We start from the raw sequence: 18932 nt of genomic DNA, 5'->3' as shown, positions 1-18932 counted from the left end.
TGGAGATTGAACGCTTAGTCCTAGCCAAGAGAGGTTTCTCTGAAAGAGTTATTGATACTCTCAATCAAGTTCGTAAGCCAGTTATTCGTCACATCTATCATAAAGTGTGGAGGACCTACTTATTCTGGTGTGAAGAGCGTGGATTCCCCTGGCATAAGGTCAGGGTTTCCAGTATTCTTTCCTTTCGCCAGTATGGTCTGGAGAAGGGCCTTTCTGCTAGCTCCCTTATGGGACAGATTTTGGCCCTATCTGTTTTACTGCACAAGAGGCTCGCTGAGCTTCCAGATGTTCAGTCTTTTGTTCAGGCTCTGGCTAGAATCAGGCCTGTGTTTAGATCTAGCGCTTCTCCTTGGAGTTTAAATCTTGTTCTTAAAGTTTTGCAGAAGGCTCCGTTTGAGTCTATGCATGTAGTTGACATTAAATTACTGTCTTGGAAGGTTCTTTTTCTACTGGCTACTGCTTCTGCCTTGCAATCTGAGCCTCTTTACCTAGTATTTCATGCTGATAAGGCTGTTCTTCGTACTGGGTTTGGTTTTCTTCCTAAGGTAGTTTCAGATCGCAACATCAATCAGGAGTTTGTGGTTCCTTCCTTGTGTCCTAATCCTCCTCCTTCGAAGGAACGGTTACTTCATAATTTGGATGTGGTTCGGACATTGAAGTTCTATCGTCAGGCTACGAAGGAGTTTAGACAGACTTCTTCTTTGTTTGTTGTCTATTCTGGGAAGCGTAGGGGACAGAAGGCCTTGTCCATTTCCTTATCCTTTTGATTGAAGAGCATTATTCGCTTTAGCTTATGAGACAGCGGGGCATAAGCCTCCTCAGAGGATTAAGGCTCATTCAACTAGAGCAGTGGCTTCCTCTTGGGCCTTGAAGAATGAGGACTCTATGGATCAGATTTTTAGGGCTGGCTACCTGGTTCTCCTTACATACCTTTTCTAAATTTTACAAGTTTGATGTTTTTGCTTCGGCGGAAGCAGCTTTTGGGAGAAAGGTTTTGCAGGCTGTGATGTCCTCAGAATAGGGTCCGCCTCCTTTTTTTGCCCTCCGGTTCATTCAGTGTCCTCTGGAGCTTGGGTATATGTTTCCCACAAGTATGGAATGAGGCCGTGGACTCTCCTCATATTAAGAAGGAAAACAGAAATTATGCTTACCAGATAATTTTCTTTCCTTCTGTATGAGGAGCGTCCCACAGCCCCCACCCGTTTTCTCCGATGGGCAGACCTAAATTTTGTTTTGTTCTTCTGGCACCATTTATACCCTGATATTTCTCCTATTGTTCCTTGTTCCCTTGGCAGAATTACTGGGATATGAGGGAAGTGGGGGAGGTATTTAAGCCTTTGGCTGGGGTGTATTTGCCTCCTCCTGGTGGCCAGGTTCTGTATTCCCACAAGTAAGGAATGAGGCCGTGGACTCTCCTCATACAGAAGGAAAGGAAATTATCTGGTAATCATAATTTTGTTTTTTTCTTTCTTTCCTTTCTCCTTTTTTGACCATCTTATATCCCCCTGTATAAATAATTTTACATCTTTATACATATTGATTCCATGTTGATATATAACTTTGTCAGTATATGCTCTATGTAAAACCATTTTTCTTCTGTTATGTGTGATCAGTCCACGGGTCATCATTACTTCTGGGATATAACTCCTCCCCAACAGGAAATGCAAGAGGATTCACCCAGCAGAGCTGCATATAGCTCCTCCCCTCTACGTCACTCCCAGTCATTCTCTTGCACCCAACGACTAGATAGGATGTGTGAGAGGACTATGGTGATTATACTTAGTTTTTATAACTTCAATCAAAAGTTTGTTATTTTACAATAGCACCGGAGCGTGTTATTGCCTCTCTGGCAGAGTTTGAAGAAGAATCTACCAGAGTTTTTACTATGATTTTAACCGGAGTAGTTAAGATCATATTGCTGTTTCTCGGCCATCTGAGGGAGGTAAAAGCTTCAGATCAGGGGACAGCGGGCAGATGAATCTGCATTGAGGTATGTAGCAGTTTTTATTTTCTGAATGGAATTGATGAGAAAATCCTGCCATACCGTTATAATGACATGTATGTATACTCTACACTTCAGTATTCTGGGGATGGTACTTCACTGGAATTACTCTGTAAAAAGTACATTAAACCTTTTAATAGGTATTTATTATGTTAAACGTTTTTGCTGGAATGTAGAATCGTTTGCATTTTCTGAGGTACTGAGTGAATAAATGTTTGGGCATTATTTTTCCACTTGGCAGTTGCTTGTTTTAATTGTGACAGTTTCGTTTCTCTCTCACTGCTGTGTGTGAGGGGGAGGGGCCGTTTTTGGCGCTCTTTGCTATGCATCAAAAATTTCCAGTCAGTTACTATTGTATTTCCTGCATGATCCGGTTCATCTCTAACAGAACTCAGGGGTCTTCAAACTTCTTTGAAGGGAGGTAGATTCTCTCAGCAGAGCTGTGAGACTTATATATTGACTGTGATTAAAAACGTTGCTCTGTTATTTTTACGTTTCAAATTTAATTATTGTTACTTTACTAATGGGAACAAACCTTTGCTAAAAGTTGCGTTGTTTTCAAGGATTGATGCTATAACAGTTTTTCAGTTCATTATTTCAACTGTCATTTAATCGTTTAGTGCTTCTTTGAGGCACAGTACGTTTTTGATAAATAAGATTGTAACCAAGTTGCAAGTTTATTTGCTAGTGTGTTAAACATGTCTGATTCAGAGGAAGATACCTGTGTCATTTGTTCCAATGCCAAGGTGGAGCCCAATAGAAATTTATGTACTAACTGTATTGATGCTACTTTAAATAAAAGCCAATCTGTACAAATTGAACAAATTTCACCAAACAGCGAGGGGAGAGTTATGCCGACTAACTCGCCTCACGTGTCAGTACCTGCATCTCCCGCCCGGGAGGTGAGTGATATTGTGACGCCTAGTACATCTGGGCGGCCATTACAGATAACATTACAAGATATGGCTACTGTTATGACTGAAGTTTTGGCTAAATTACCAGAACTAAGGGGCAAGCGTGATCACTCTGGGGTGAGAACAGAGTGCGCTGATAATACTAGAGCCATGTCTGATACTGCGTCACAGCTTGCAGAGCATGAGGACGGAGAGCTTCATTCTGTGGGTGACGGTTCTGATCCAAACAGATTGGATTCAGATATTTCAAATTTTAAATTTAAATTGGAGAACCTCCGTGTATTACTAGGGGAGGTTTTAGCGGCTCTTAATGATTGTAACACTGTTGCAATACCAGAGAAATTGTGTAGGTTGGATAAATACTTTGCGGTACCGGCGAGTACTGACGTTTTTCCTATACCTAAGAGACTAACTGAAATTGTTACTAAGGAGTGGGATAGACCCGGTGTGCCGTTCTCACCCCCTCCAATATTTAGAAAGATGTTTCCAATAGACGCCACCACACGGGACTTATGGCAAACGGTCCCTAAGGTGGAGGGAGCAGTTTCTACTTTAGCTAAGCGTACCACTATCCCGGTGGAGGATAGCTGTGCTTTTTCAGATCCAATGGATAAAAAATTAGAGGGTTACCTTAAGAAAATGTTTGTTCAACAAGGTTTTATATTGCAACCCCTTGCATGCATCGCGCCGATTACGGCTGCGGCAGCATTTTGGATGGAGTCTCTGGAAGAGAACCTTAGTTCAGCTACGCTGGACGACATTACGGACAGGCTTAGAGTCCTTAAACTAGCTAATTCATTCATTTCGGAGGCCGTAGTACATTTAACCAAACTTACGGCTAAGAACTCAGGATTCGCCATTCAGGGACGTAGGGCGCTGTGGCTAAAATCCTGGTCAGCTGATGTAACTTCTAAGTCCAAATTACTTAATATACCTTTCAAAGGGCAAACTTTATTTGGGCCCGGTTTGAAAGAAATTATCGCTGACATTACAGGAGGTAAGGGCCACGCCCTGCCTCAAGACAAAGCCAAAGCTAAGGCTAGACAGTCTAATTTTCGTCCCTTTCGGAATTTCAAAGCAGGAGCAGCACCAACTTCCACTGCACCAAAACAGGAAGGAGCCGTTGCTCGTTACAGACAAGGCTGGAAACCTAACCAGTCCTGGAACAAGGGCAAGCAGGCCAGGAAACCTGCTACTGCCCCCAAGACAGCATGAATCGAGGGCCCCCGATCCGGGACCGGATCTAGTGGGGGGCAGACTCTCTCTCTTCGCCCAGGCTTGGGCAAGAGATGTTCAGGATCCCTGGGCGCTAGAGATCATATCTCAGGGATACCTTCTAGACTTCAAATTCTCTCCCCCAAGAGGGAGATTTCATCTGTCAAGGTTGTCAACAAACCAGATAAAGAAAGAAGCGTTTCTACGCTGTGTACAAGATCTGTTATTAATGGGAGTGATCCATCCGGTTCCGCGGTCGGAACAAGGACTAGGGTTTTACTCAAACCTGTTTGTGGTTCCCAAAAAAGAGGGAACTTTCAGGCCAATCTTGGATTTAAAGATCCTAAACAAATTCCTAAGAGTTCCATCGTTCAAAATGGAAACTATTCGGACAATCTTACCCATGATCCAAAAGGGTCAGTACATGACCACAGTGGATTTAAAGGATGCTTACCTTCACATACCGATTCACAAAGATCATTACCGGTATCTAAGGTTTGCCTTCTTAGACAGGCATTACCAGTTTGTAGCTCTTCCATTCGGATTGGCTACGGCTCCAAGAATCTTCACAAAGGTTCTGGGTGCCCTTCTGGCGGTACTAAGACCGCGAGGAATTTCGGTAGCTCCGTACCTAGACGACATTCTGATACAAGCTTCAAGCTTTCAAACTGCCAAGTCTCATACAGAGTTAGTTCTGGCATTTCTAAGGTCGCATGGATGGAAAGTGAACGAAAAGAAGAGTTCTCTCTTTCCTCTCACAAGAGTTCCATTCTTGGGGACTCTTATAGATTCTGTAGAAATGAAGATTTATCTGACAGAAGTCAGATTAACAAAGCTTCTAAATGCATGCCGTGTCCTTCATTCCATTCAACTCCCGTCAGTAGCTCAATGCATGGAGGTGATCGGCTTAATGGTAGCAGCAATGGACATAGTACCCTTTGCACGTCTACATCTCAGACCGCTGCAATTGTGCATGCTGAGTCAGTGGAATGGGGATTACTCAGACTTGTCCCCTACTCTGAATCTGGATCAAGAGACCAGAAACTCTCTTCTATGGTGGCTTTCTCGGCCACATCTGTCCAGGGGGATGCCATTCAGCAGGCCGGACTGGACAATTGTAACAACAGACGCCAGCCTACTAGGTTGGGGCGCTGTCTGGAATTCTCTGAAGGCTCAGGGACAATGGAATCAGGAGGAAAGTCTCCTACCAATAAACATTCTGGAATTGAGAGCAGTTCTCAATGCCCTTCTGGCTTGGCCCCAGTTAAAAACTCGGGGGTTCATCAGGTTTCAGTCGGACAACATCACGACTGTAGCTTACATCAACCATCAAGGAGGGACAAGAAGCTCCCTAGCAATGATGGAAGTATCAAAGATAATTCGCTGGGCAGAGTCTCACTCTTGCCACCTGTCAGCAATCCACATCCCGGGAGTGGAGAACTGGGAGGCGGATTTCTTGAGTCGCCAGACTTTTCATCCGGGGGAGTGGGAACTTCATCCGGAGGTCTTTGCCCAAATACTTCGACGTTGGGGCAAACCAGAGATAGATCTCATGGCGTCTCGCCAGAACGCCAAACTTCCTCGCTACGGGTCCAGATCCAGGGATCCGGGAGCGGTTCTGATAGATGCTTTGACAGCACCTTGGAACTTCGGGATGGCTTATGTGTTTCCACCCTTCCCGCTGCTTCCTCGATTGATTGCCAAAATCAAACAGGAGAGAGCATCAGTGATTCTAATAGCGCCTGCATGGCCACGCAGGACTTGGTATGCAGATCTAGTGGACATGTCATCCTGTCCGCCTTGGTCTCTACCTCTAAGACAGGACCTTCTGATACAGGGTCCATTCAAACATCAAAATCTAACTTCTCTGAAGCTGACTGCTTGGAAATTGAACGCTTGATTTTATCAAAACGTGGTTTTTCTGAGTCGGTTATTGATACCCTGATACAGGCTAGGAAGCCTGTTACCAGAAGGATTTACCATAAGATATGGCGTAAATACCTATACTGGTGCGAATCCAAAGGGTACTCCTGGAGTAAGGTTAGGATTCCTAGGATATTGTCCTTTCTACAAGAAGGTTTAGAAAAGGGTTTATCGGCTAGTTCATTAAAGGGACAGATCTCAGCTCTGTCCATCTTGTTGCACAGGCGTCTGTCAGAAAATCCAGACGTCCAGGCCTTTTGTCAGGCTTTAGCTAGAATCAAGCCTGTGTTTAAAACTGTTGCTCCGCCATGGAGTTTAAACCTTGTTCTTAACGTTCTACAAGGAGTTCCGTTTGAACCCCTTCATTCCATTGATATAAAGTTGTTATCTTGGAAAGTTTTATTTTTAATGGCTATTTCTTCGGCTCGGAGAGTCTCTGAGTTATCAGCTTTACATTGTGATTCTCCTTATTTGATTTTTCATTCAGATAAGGTAGTTCTGCGTACTAAACCTGGGTTCTTACCTAAGGTAGTCACTAACAGGAACATCAATCAAGAGATCGTGGTTCCTTCCCTGTGCCCGAATCCTTCTTCAAAGAAGGAACGTCTTCTACACAATCTGGATGTAGTTCGTGCCCTCAAGTTCTACTTGCAGGCAACTAAGGATTTTCGACAAACGTCTTCCCTGTTTGTCGTGTACTCTGGTCAGAGGAGAGGTCATAAGGCTTCGGCTACCTCTCTCTCCTTCTGGCTTCGTAGCATAATTCGTTTAGCCTATGAGACTGCTGGACAGCAGCCTCCTGAAAGAATTACAGCTCATTCTACTAGAGCTGTGGCTTCCACTTGGGCCTTTAAGAATGAGGCCTCTGTTGAACAGATTTGCAAGGCTGCAACTTGGTCTTCGCTTCATACTTTTTCCAAATTTTACAAATTTGACACTTTTGCTTCTTCGGAGGCTATTTTTGGGAGAAAGGTTCTTCAGGCAGTGGTTCCTTCTGTATAATGAGCCTGCCTATCCCTCCCGTCATCCGTGTACTTTTGCTTTGGTATTGGATCCCAGAAGTAATGATGACCCGTGGACTGATCACACATAACAGAAGAAAACATAATTTATGCTTACCTGATAAATTCCTTTCTTCTGTTGTGTGATCAGTCCACGGCCCGCCCTGTTTTTTAAGGCAGGTAAATATTTTTTAAATTATACTCCAGTCACCACTTCACCCTTGGTTTCTCCTTTCTCGTTGATTCTTGGTCGAATGACTGGGAGTGACGTAGAGGGGAGGAGCTATATGCAGCTCTGCTGGGTGAATCCTCTTGCATTTCCTGTTGGGGAGGAGTTATATCCCAGAAGTAATGATGACCCGTGGACTGATCACACAACAGAAGAAAGGAATTTATCAGGTAAGCATAAATTATGTTATTTCCCTTCTCTGTTCTCCCTCACAGGACACTGTCCGCCTCTGTCACCTAAACCTCCATCATGATTTTTACGACACCCCCTCCTGTCCCTGCACTCAGACCTCTGTAACACTTTCTGTTCTTTTTAGCCATCCTGTGTTTTAAGATATAATTTGTAAATTCCATTTAATTGGTCCGCATTGCTTTAGACTTTAAAAAGGAAGGCATTCTTCCGAAAGCTTGTCAACTAATAAATGTATATTTAGTCCATAAATATCATTGCTCAATGCAATACTCTTGTTATTTTGATATCTAAATAAAGGACAACATGAGAATTGGAATGAAAAGGCACGTGGGCACATTCACTACTTCCGCTGCCATTAAAGGGACAGTCAACACCACAATTGTTATTGTTTAAAAAGATAGATAACACCTTTACTACCCATTCCCCAGCTTTGCACAACCAACATTGTTATATTAATATACTTTATAACATTTACACCTCTAAATATCTGCCTGTTTTTAAGCCACTACAGAAAACCTCTTATCACATGCTTTTTTATTTGCCCTTCACAACAGGAGATTGCTAGTTCATGTTGGCCATATAGATAACATTGTGCTCACGCTCGTTGAGTTATTTAAGAGGTAGCACAACACAGTACTAATTGGCTAAACTGCTAGTCAATAGATAATAAAAAGTCATGTGATCTGGGGGGGGGTCAGAAGATGCTTAGATACAAGGTAAAAAGTATATTAATATAACTGTTTTTTATGCAAAACTGGGGATTGGGTAATAAAAGGATTATTTATCTTTTAAAACAATAAAACTTCTGGTGTAGACTGTCCCTTTAAAGAGATTTTTTTTTGCCCATACTTTAGGTTTAAATTCTGTCATGAAGATCTTTGCATAATTTTGTTGATTATATGTATAGTTGCCAATTTTGTTTTGACTTTTTAATTCATTTTGAATTCATATATTTCTATTTACAGCAAAAGGGGTGTGAGTTTTTTCAGTCCTCTGGCTCGTCCAGGCGACACAAAAAGTGTCGGATAGGATTCCAGGAGAGCAATAATTCCCCAAAGGCTTCTAAACGTCGAGATAATTCAGCGGTTTGTCTACACGCCTCACCTGAAGGGCCACTTTCAAAGCGGAGGCGCATAGCAACAAGGAGTCGGAGTCCTGACCTTACGTTTTGCGAGTATGTTATTCTAATAGTTATAAAATATTTTTTTTTCCTCTTTCTCCCTTTTATGGTAAATGCTATTATTTTGTAAGCACTGTATCAAAGTAGAAACTGCTATAATTACACCACATATAGCCTATCACTTGGAATAATTAACATTGCAACAAAAAAGTGTGTGATATATATATATATATATATATATATGTATACATACATACATACATACATACATAGTGTGTGTATATGTATATATAACATAATTTATGTAAGAACTTACCTGATAAATTGATTTTTCATAATGGTAAGAGTCCATGAGCTAGTGACGTATGGGATATACATTCCTACCAGGAGGGGGCAAAGTTTCCCAAACCTCAAAATGCCTATAAATACATCTCCCACCACACTCACACCTTAGTTTAACGTATAGCCAAGTAGTGAGGTGTAAAAAGGAGTAAAAAAGCATACAAAAAAGAGGAACTGGAAAATAATATTCTGCTTTTATACCAAAAAATATAACCATCAAAAACAGGGTGGGCCTCATGGACTCTTGCCATTATGAAATAAATGAATTTATCAGGTAAGTTCTTACATAAATTATGTTTCTTTTACAAGATATGAAGAGTCCACGGATTTTATCCTTACTTATGGGATTACGCCTCCTGGTCAGCAGGAGGAGGAAAAGAGCACCACAGCAGAGCTGTATATATAGCTCCTCCCTTCCCTCCCACTCCAGTCATTCTCTTTGCCTGTGTTAGTGATAGGAAGAGGTAAAGTGAGGTGTTAGTTTGGATTCTTCAATCAAGAGTTTATTATTTTTAAATGGTACCGGTGTGTACTATTTTACTCAGGGGTAAAGCAAGGGGACCTGTACAGATTCAAATATGCTGTTTCTGTGACTCCCAGACTGTGTGCTGCCCTGCTGAATATGGTCTTAGCAAATTTCATCTAAGACCCAGTTTTGTTCCCACAGTTTCCTGGAGGAGGAGGAGGAGGACTTCTAGCAGTGTGGGACAAGTCATGCTGTTACTCAGCATGGAGGTATGTGCAGTCTATTAATTTCTGTGACTCCTAATACCTCAGAAAAGACTGTCATTTTCCTATGTAAACTGAATATCTTCACCTATGTCTGTGTGCTTTACTACACGGTTCTAGAGGACTGCCTTAATTATTGGGCCTGCTTATGGGGCTGCATGAGGTACATTGAGGTGTTTTTGTTTTACAAGTTAACCCCTTCATGATTGGGCTGACGCTGGAGATTCTTACTAATATATTACGGTTTACTCGGCGCTCCGGAGTTATTTATCAGACCGGGAGTTATTGGGGGGACTGGTTATTATTATGTGTTGTGGATCACTTTTATTAGATGTGTATTGTGGCTCTCATTTGTCCCCTGCGACTCCATTTTTTTTTACTATATACAGAGCCGCCCGGGAGTTTTGTTGGTTACGCCCACAATGGGCAGGGAACTCGTTTGCGCGCTGTGAGAAGCCGCGCAGTGCTTTTCTGGGAGTCGGAGGAGTAATTGACTCTGTTGTCTGTCAGGACCGCGTGGGATAGAACAGGCGGTGCAGACACACTGCGGTTAGGAGGCTCGTTTGCCCCGGGTCATAGGGAGCAGGTAGGCGCCGCAGCAGAGCTGTGGCGAGGTGCTATTATTTTTAAAAGTGTAAATTACTGCCCAAATTAATTGACTGCTTCTGGGATACGTTATAAAACTTTGTTTTTTGTCAACAAAGCCGCAAATATTAAAATCTTATCTCACAGTGTCCTAGACGAAACATTTTAGTTTTTTTCTTAAAGGCACAGTGTTTTTATTTTAGAACTTTTTTCTCTATAAAAAGTGTATTATATAATTAAATAACATTTTGCTTTCACAATGGATGATCTTAATGCCAGTACTTGTTCCATGTGTTTAAATGCCAGTGTGGAACCCCTGCTTTCTTTTTGCCCATCATGCACTGAGACGGCATTACAATGTAGAGAGCAGATTTTCTTTAATAAAGATATAGCTCAGGATGTTTCTCAGACTGATGAGACTCAGGGTATGCCAATTCTTTCTCCCCAAGCTTCGCAGCCCTTAACGCACACTCAAGCGACGCAATGTTCTTCAACTGCGTCCAATTCATTTACTCTGCAGGATATGGCTGCACTTATGTCATCCACTCTTACATAAATTTTATCCAAGTTGCCAGTATTACAAGGCAAACGTGGCAGGACAGAAGCCCCTTTGGTTCCTGCGACTTCTGATGCTTTGATGACTATCTCTGAAGTGCCCTCCCAGGGTTCTGATTTGGGGGGTAGAGAGCTTCTGTCTGAGGGGGAACTTTCTGACTCAGGGAGTGTGTTACCTCAGACAGACTCGGACATCATGTCCTTCAGATTTAAGCTTGAACACCTCCGTCTGTTACTTCGGGCGGTTTTAGCGACTCTGGACGACTGTGACTCTATTGTGGTACCGCCAGAGAAATTGTGTAAGATGGACAAATACTTAGAAGTGCCTTCTTCTTCTGATGTTTTTCTGATTCCTAAGAGAATTTCGGAAATTATTACGCGGGAATGGGAAAGACCGGGTATTCCGTTCTCACCTTCTCCTAATTTTAAGAAAATGTACCCTATAGCTGACTTTGTTCGGGATTCTTGGCAAACGATCCCTAAGGTGGAGGGTGCTATCTCTACCCTATTGAGGACAGTTGTGCTTTCAAAGACCCTATGGATAAGAAGCTGGAGGGTCTTCTAAAAAAGCTGTTTGTTCATCAAGGTTTTCTACTACAACAGACGGCCTGTATTGTACCAGTCAAAACTGCAGCTGTCTTTTGGTTTGACGCCTTAGAAGAGTCTCTTAAGACTGAGACTTCTTTAGAGGAAATATTGTATAGAATTAAGGCCCTTAAGCTGGTTAATTCTTTTGTTACGGATGCCGCCTTTCAGATAGCCAAATTGGCGGCTAAGAATGCAGGATTTGCCATTTTAGCACGCAGAGCCTTATGGTTAAAATCTTGATCGTCGGATGTGTCCTCTAAATCCAAGCTTTTGGCTATTCCTTTCAAAGGAAAGACCCTGTTCGGGCCTGACTTGAAAGAAATAATTTCTGACATTACGGAAGGTAAGGGTCACCTCCTGCCTCAGGATAAAACATCTAAACAAAGGGGTAAACAGAGTAATTTTCGTTCCTCTCAAAATTTCAAGGGAGTCCCCTCTTCCGCTAAACAGGAAGGGAACTTTGCACAAGCCAAGTCCATCTGGAGACCCAACCAGGCTTGGAACAAGGGTAAACAACCCAAGAAGCCTGCTGCTGCTCCCAAAACAGCCTGTTTTGTCCAGGCTTGGATAAGAGATGTTCAGGATCCTTGGACACTGGAAATCGTGTCCCAAGGCTATCAACTGGAGTTCAAAAATTCCCTCCCAAGGGGGAGGTTTCTTCTTTCATGATTGTCTGTAGACCAGATAAAAAGAGAGGCGTTCTTACATTGTGTAAAAGACCTCTCCACTATGGGAGTAATTCATCCCATTCCAATACAGGAACAGGGGCAGGGGTTTTACTCAAATCTTTTTGTGCTTCCCAAAAAAGAGGGAACGTTCCGACCCATTTTAGATCTCAAGAGTCTAAACAAGTTTCTCAGAGTTCCATTCTTCAAGATGGAGACTATTCGGACAATTCTTCCATTGATCCAGGAGGGTCAATATATGATTACCGTGTACTTAAAGGATGCATATCTTCATATTCCTATCCACAAGGATCATCACCAGTTTCTAAGGTTTGCCTTCCTGGACAAACATTTTCAGTTTTTGGCTCTTCCTTTCGGGCTGGCCACAGCACCCAGGATCTTCACGAAGGTTCTAGTGTCTCTACTGGCGGTTCTCAGACCGCGGGCGCCTTATCTGGATGATCTTCTAATCCAGGCGTCGTCTTATCAACTGACAAAATCTCATACAGACATAGTCCTGTCCTTTCTAAGGACTCGCGGGTGGAAGGTGAATCTAGAAAAGAGTTCACTGATTCCACAGGCAAGGGTTCCTTTCCTGGGAACTCTAATAGATTCTATATCCATGAAAAATTTCTTGACAGAAGTCAGAAAGTTAAAGATTCTGAATACATGCCGAGCCCTTCAGTCCAATCCTCGGCCATCAGTGGCTCAGTGCATGGAGGTAATTGGATTGATGGTGGCGGCAATGGATATCATTCCATTTGCTCGTTTCATCTCAGACCGCTACAACTGAGCATGCTCAGGCAATGGAATGGAGATTATGCAAATTTGTCTACTCAGATAGATCTGGATCAAGAGACAAGAGACTCTCTTCTTTGGTGGTTGTCGCCGGACCATCTGTCCCGAGCGACGTGCTTCCGCAGACCCTCATGGGTGATAGTGACAACGGACGCTAGTCTACTAGGTTGGGGGGCATTCTGGAATTCCCTGAAGGCTCAGGGTGTGTGGACTCGGTCGGAGTCTCTACTTCCAATCAATATTCTGGAATTGAGAGCAATATTCAATGCGCTTCATGCTTGGCCTCAGTTGGCTTCGGCCAAATTCATCCGTTTTCAGTCGGACAACATCACGACTGTGGCCTACATCAATCATCAGGGAGGAACAAGGAGTTCCTTAGCGATGACAGAAGTATCCAAGATAATTCGGTGGGCGGAGGCTCACTCTTGTTATCTGTCAGCAATCTACATCCCAGGAGTGGACAACTGGGAAGCGGATATTTTGAGCAGACAGACGTTTCATCCGGGGGAATGGGAACTCCATCCGGATGTCTTTGCCACTCTGATTCTCAGATGGGGCAGACCGGAGCTGGACCTCATGGCATCTTGTCAGAATGCCAAGCTCCTGAGATACGGATCCAGGTCCATGGATCCTCAGGCCGAACTGATAGATGCCTTGGCAGTGCCTTGGTCGTTCAACCTAGCTTATATGTTTCCACCGTTTGCTCTACTTCCCCGGGTGATTGCTCGGATCAAACAGGAGAGGGCTTCTGTGATTCTCATCGCTCCTGCGTGGCCTTGCAGGACTTGGTATGCCGATCTGGTGGACATGTTCTCTCTGCCACCGTGGAAGCTTCCATTGAGGCAGGACCTTCTCATTCAGGGACCCTTCCATCATCCAAATCTAGTTTCTCTGCAGCTGACTGCTTGGAGATTGAACGCTTAATTTTATCTAAGCGAGGGTTTTCTGATTCGGTCATTGATACCTTGATTCAGGCACGTAAGCCTGTTACCAGAAAGATTTACCATAAGATATGGCATAAATATCTTTATTGGTGCGAATCCAAGGGCTACTCATGGAGTAGGGTTAGGATTCCCATGATTTTATCTTTTCTCCAAGAAGGATTGGAGAAAGGGTTATCAGCAAGTTCCTTAAAGGGACAGATTTCTGCTTTGTCTATTTTGCTACACAAGCGTCTGGCAGATGTTCCAGACGTTCAATCTTTTTGTCAGGCTCTGACTAGAATCAAGCCTGTGTTTAGACCAATTGCTCCACCTTGGAGTTTGAATTTAGTTCTTAATGTTCTTCAAGGGTTTCCGTTTGAACCCATGCATTCTATAGATATTAAAGGGACAGTCAACACCAGAATTTTTGTTGTTTAAAAAGAAAGATAATCCCTTTATTACCCATTGCCCAGTTTTGCATATCCAACACAGTTATAATAATACACGTTTTACCTCTGTAATTATCTTGTATCTAAGCCTCTGCTGACTGCCCCCTTATTTCAGTTCTTTTGACAGGCATGCAGTTTAGCCAATCAGTGCTCACTCCTAGGTCACTTTACGTGCATGAGCTCAATGTTATCTATATGAAACGTGAACTAATGCCCTCTAGTGGTCAAAATGTATTCAGATTAGAGGCAGTCTTCAAGGTCTAAGAAATTAGCATATGAACCTCCTAGGTTTAGCTTTCAACTAAGAATACCAAGAGAACAAAGCAAAATTTGTGATAAAAGTAAATTGGGAAGTTGTTTAAAATTAAATGCCCTATTTAAATCATGAAAGTTTTTTTTGGACTTGACTGTCCCTTTAAAGGGACACTGTAGTCAGAAATGATATGCAAATAAAATCGTAGTATAGTTTTAAATTAAATAAAATAGGATTTATTTTTATTTTACAGGCAACTTTCAATTTATTTTAACTAGGTACAATAGCTATTAAATAGTTATTAACTATTTAATAGCTACCTAGTTAAAATAAAGAGATATTTACCTGTAAAATAAATCCTAACCTAAGTTACAATTACACCTAACACTACACTATACTTTAATAAATGAATCCTATTTAAAACTAAATACTTACCTGTAAAATAAACCCTACGATAGCTACAATGTAATTGTAGCTATTACAGTGTAGCTATCTTAGGATTTATATTTATTTTACAGGTAACTTTGTATTTATTTTAGCTAGTTAGAATAGTTATTAAATAGTTATTAACTATTTAATAACTACCTAGCTAAAAGAAATACAAAATTACCTGTAAAATAAATCCTAACCTAAGTTACAATTAAACCTAACACTACACTATCATTAAATTAATTAAATTAATTACCTACAAATAACTACAATTAAATTCAATTAAATAAACTAACTAAAGTACAAAAAATAAAAAAAGCTAAGTTACAAAAAATAAAAAAATAAGTTACAAACATTTAACAAATATTACAACAATTTTAAGATACTTACACCTAATCTAAGCCCCCTAATAAAATAACAAAGCCCCCCAAAATAAAAAATGCCCTACCCTATTCTACATTAAAAAAGTTCAAAGCTCTTTTACCTTACCAGCCCTTAAAAGGGCCTTTTGCGGGGCATGCCCCAAAGAAAACTGCTCTTTTGCCTGTAAAAGAAAAATACAGCCCCCACCAACATTAAAACCCACCACCCACATACCCCTAATCTAACCCAAACCCCCCTTAAATAAACCTAACACTATACCCCCCTGAAGATCATCCTACCTTGAGTCGTGTTCAGCCAGCCGACCACCGATGGAACCGAAGAGGAGATCCGGAGCGGCAGAAGTCATCATCCAAGGGGCGCTGAAGAAATCTTCCATCCGATAGAAGTCTAAATCCAGGCGGCGTCTTCAATCTTCATCCATCTTCAGAGGAGCCTACGCGGATCCATCCTCTTCTTCCCGACGACTAACGACGAATGACGGTACCTTTAAGAGACGTCATCCAAGATGGCGTCACTCGAATTCCGATTGGCTGATAGGATTCTATCAGCCAATCGGAATTAAGGTAGAAAAATCTGATTGGCTGACTGAATCAGCCAATCAGATTCAAGTTCAATCCGATTGGCTCCGGACGGTGGGCTCCGGGAGCGGCGGTTTAGGGGTTAATACATTTATAAGAGTTGCGGCGGGGTCTAGGAGCGGCGGTTTAGGGGTTAGTAACTTTATTTAGTTGCGGGGGGCTCCGGGGGCGTCGGTATACGGGGTAGAACAGTGTAGTATAGTGTGGGTGCTTAGTGACAGCTTGTTTACATATAAACTGAACAAAAAAGTTACTGCTTTAGTTCTTTTTAATTGTAAACAGCCGTACAATATTTAGCTAGATATAAGACGTGTCAATGTTATCTAATACGTAGAAAGTGTGGATAACCGATTCAATAGATTTTCCCTCCAATGCGCAAGCGTAAAACTAACAGAGATGTGGGTAACTTCGGCTTCTACAATTACAAATGCGCATGCGCGATTTAGCTGAATTGACACGCAGGCTTATTAGGAAGGGTTATGCTGGTAATGATATGCATAGGAGCGAAATGTTATTGGTCAATCATTTCATATACACACTATGCCGAAAACGATGGGCTGGGAAAGGTGACGTCATGGCCGGGTAATATTTAGTTAAAATATAAGGTTTGTAAGCTTCGTTTTATACAAAATATAGGTTAGTAGCTTTTAATAGATGATAATTATACAAAATATGGGACTATTGAGTAACGAAAAAAGTAAAAAACAGTAATCCTTTAAGTTGTTTTCTTGGAAGGTTTTATTTTTGGTTGCTATTTCTTCTGCTCGCAGAGTTTCTGAGCTTTCAGCTTTACAATGTGATTCTCCTTATCTTATTTTCCATTCTGATAAGGTGGTGTTACGTACCAAACCTGGTTTCCTTCCTAAGGTTTTTTTCTAATAAGAATATTAATCAGGAAAGTGTTGTTCCTTCCTTGTGTCCTAATCCTCCTCCTAAGAAGGAGCGTCTGTTACATAACTTGGACGTGGTCCGTGCCCTGAAGTTTTATTTGCAGGCGACTAAAGAATTTCGTCAATCATCTTCATTATTTGTTGTTTTTTCTAAAAAACGTAGGGGCCAGAAAGCTACGGCTACCTCTTTCTTTTTGGCTGAAGAGTATCATTCGTTTTGCATATGAAACTGCTGGACAGCAGCCTCCTGAAAGAATTAAGTCTCATTATACTAGGGCTCTGGCTTCCTCATGGGCATTTAAAAATTATGCTTCTGTTGAACAGATTTGCAAGGCTGCAACTTGGTCGTCTCTTCACACTTTTTCCAAATTTTCCAAATTTGATACTTTTGCCTCGTCCGAGGCTGTTTTTGCGAGAAAGGTTCTTCAAGCAGTGGTGCCTTTCGTTTAGGTTCCTGTCTTGTCCCTCCTTTTCATCAGTGTCCTATAGCTTTGGTATTGTATCCCATAAGTAAGGATGACACCCGTGGACTCGTCATATCTTGTAAAAGAAAAGGAAATTCATGCTTACCTGATAAAGTTATTTCTTTTACTGTAGTAAAAGGTAAAGAGGAGCGCTAAAAAAAGCTAGGTACAAGAATAAAAGTATATATTAAACTATGATAAATTTAAAAATGTATTAACATAAAAGGTACAAAATTAAAAATATATAACTAACAATAAAGTATTAGTGTTGTGAAAGTGCCGTGCTTGGCTGGTTTTAGGATTGCAATAATATTCAGTATGGTGCAATACTATGTGTAAGGAATTCCTTATAAGTTGGAATGTGCGTGCTAAATATAAAGTGCATAGATTAGGTGCATATAGTGAGATAAGTATAACAATAAACACAAAGCACAATATGAACAAGTTAGATTACTAATTAGGAGAACGTGTATGTGTGGCCACACATCGATAATAAAAGTTAGATATAAAAGTTCAAATAAGAGAACACATAATATGATCGACCAAATCTGTCCAGATAAAAATATAGATAAGTATATATATATTAGAATCCCTTCCAAATATTTGATAGATCTCCTTCCAAAAAAACGTTAACTGGAAAAAATTGTGTTCAATATTATCAGTTTTTTCAAATAAAAGAGTCTTAGACTGAAGTTAGTATGATAACCCCCACTTCTCTTCTTACCGGACCTCCGTTTGTTGTCAAATTTTTTCTTCTGCCGTGCAGCTGCGGACCTTTCTTTCTCTGCTCTTGGTAGATTCTGAGCACCGGGCTTTGGCGTCTACGCAGCGTCAGCACGTTCAATCCCTGATCACCTGAATGCTCCAACAACCAGGATTGGCTCTTCAGTATGGGACTCTTGAAAAACGGAGTGAAGGGGGTACTTTGAAATCGTATCCTTTGTTCAGAATGATGATAAGATGGGTACAGTGCACTGTTTACCAATGGCATCCACAAGTAATTATCCTCAATTATGCGTTTCGGCGCTCACTCATGCGCCTTTATCAAAAGTTATTTCTTTTACGATATGACGAGTCCACGGCCCACCCTGTCATTTCTAAGACAGGTATTTATTTTTTGTTAAACTTCAGTCACCTCTGCACCTTTGGCTTTTCCTTTCTCTTCCTAACTTTGGTCGAATGACTGGAGTGGGAGGGAAGGGAGGAGCTATATATACAGCTCTGCTGTGGTGCTCTGTGCCTCCTCCTGCTGACCAGGAGGCATAATCCCATAAGGAAGGATGAAATCCGTGGACTCGTCCTATCGTAAAAGAAATAAATTTATCAGGTAAGCATAAATTTCCTTTTTCTTTCATGTAAATGGCAAGAGTCCATGAGCTAGTGACGTATGGGATAAAATGCCCAAGATGTGGTGTATGGAGGTGATTGGTCTCATGGTGTCCAGCATGGATCCATCATTCCTTTGCCAGGTTTCACCTCAGACTGTTGCAACTGCGCATGCTGAAGCAGTGGAACGGCGATCATCGGATCTGTCTCAACAGATTTCACTGGACATTCAATCGAGAGAACTGCTTTCTTGGTATTTTTGTCCGGATCACTTGTCCTGAGGGACGTCCATCTTAAGACCATCCTGGGTGATTGTGACTATGGTTGCAAGTCTGTCAGGATGGGGAGCTGTTTGGGGTGCCAGGGAGGCACAGGGCC

At 41.8% G+C, this 18932-nt stretch overlaps 1 protein-coding gene across 1 annotated transcript in view; it reads left to right on the top strand.

The window, feature by feature from the left end:
• The window catches only part of BAZ2A (bromodomain adjacent to zinc finger domain 2A), a 218841-nt gene that overhangs the window by 165852 nt on the left and 34057 nt on the right, over positions 1-18932 (top strand). Inside the window, exon 28 of the mRNA XM_053705512.1 lies at positions 8442-8650. Within this exon, the coding sequence (XP_053561487.1) occupies positions 8442-8650 (209 nt within the window). The remainder of the gene's footprint in view (positions 1-8441; positions 8651-18932) is intronic.

The sequence above is a fragment of the Bombina bombina genome, chromosome 3 (genome assembly GCF_027579735.1).
Source record: "Bombina bombina isolate aBomBom1 chromosome 3, aBomBom1.pri, whole genome shotgun sequence".
Taxonomy (NCBI): Eukaryota; Metazoa; Chordata; class Amphibia; order Anura; family Bombinatoridae; genus Bombina; species Bombina bombina.
This window is presented reverse-complemented; position numbering and strand designations above follow the sequence as displayed.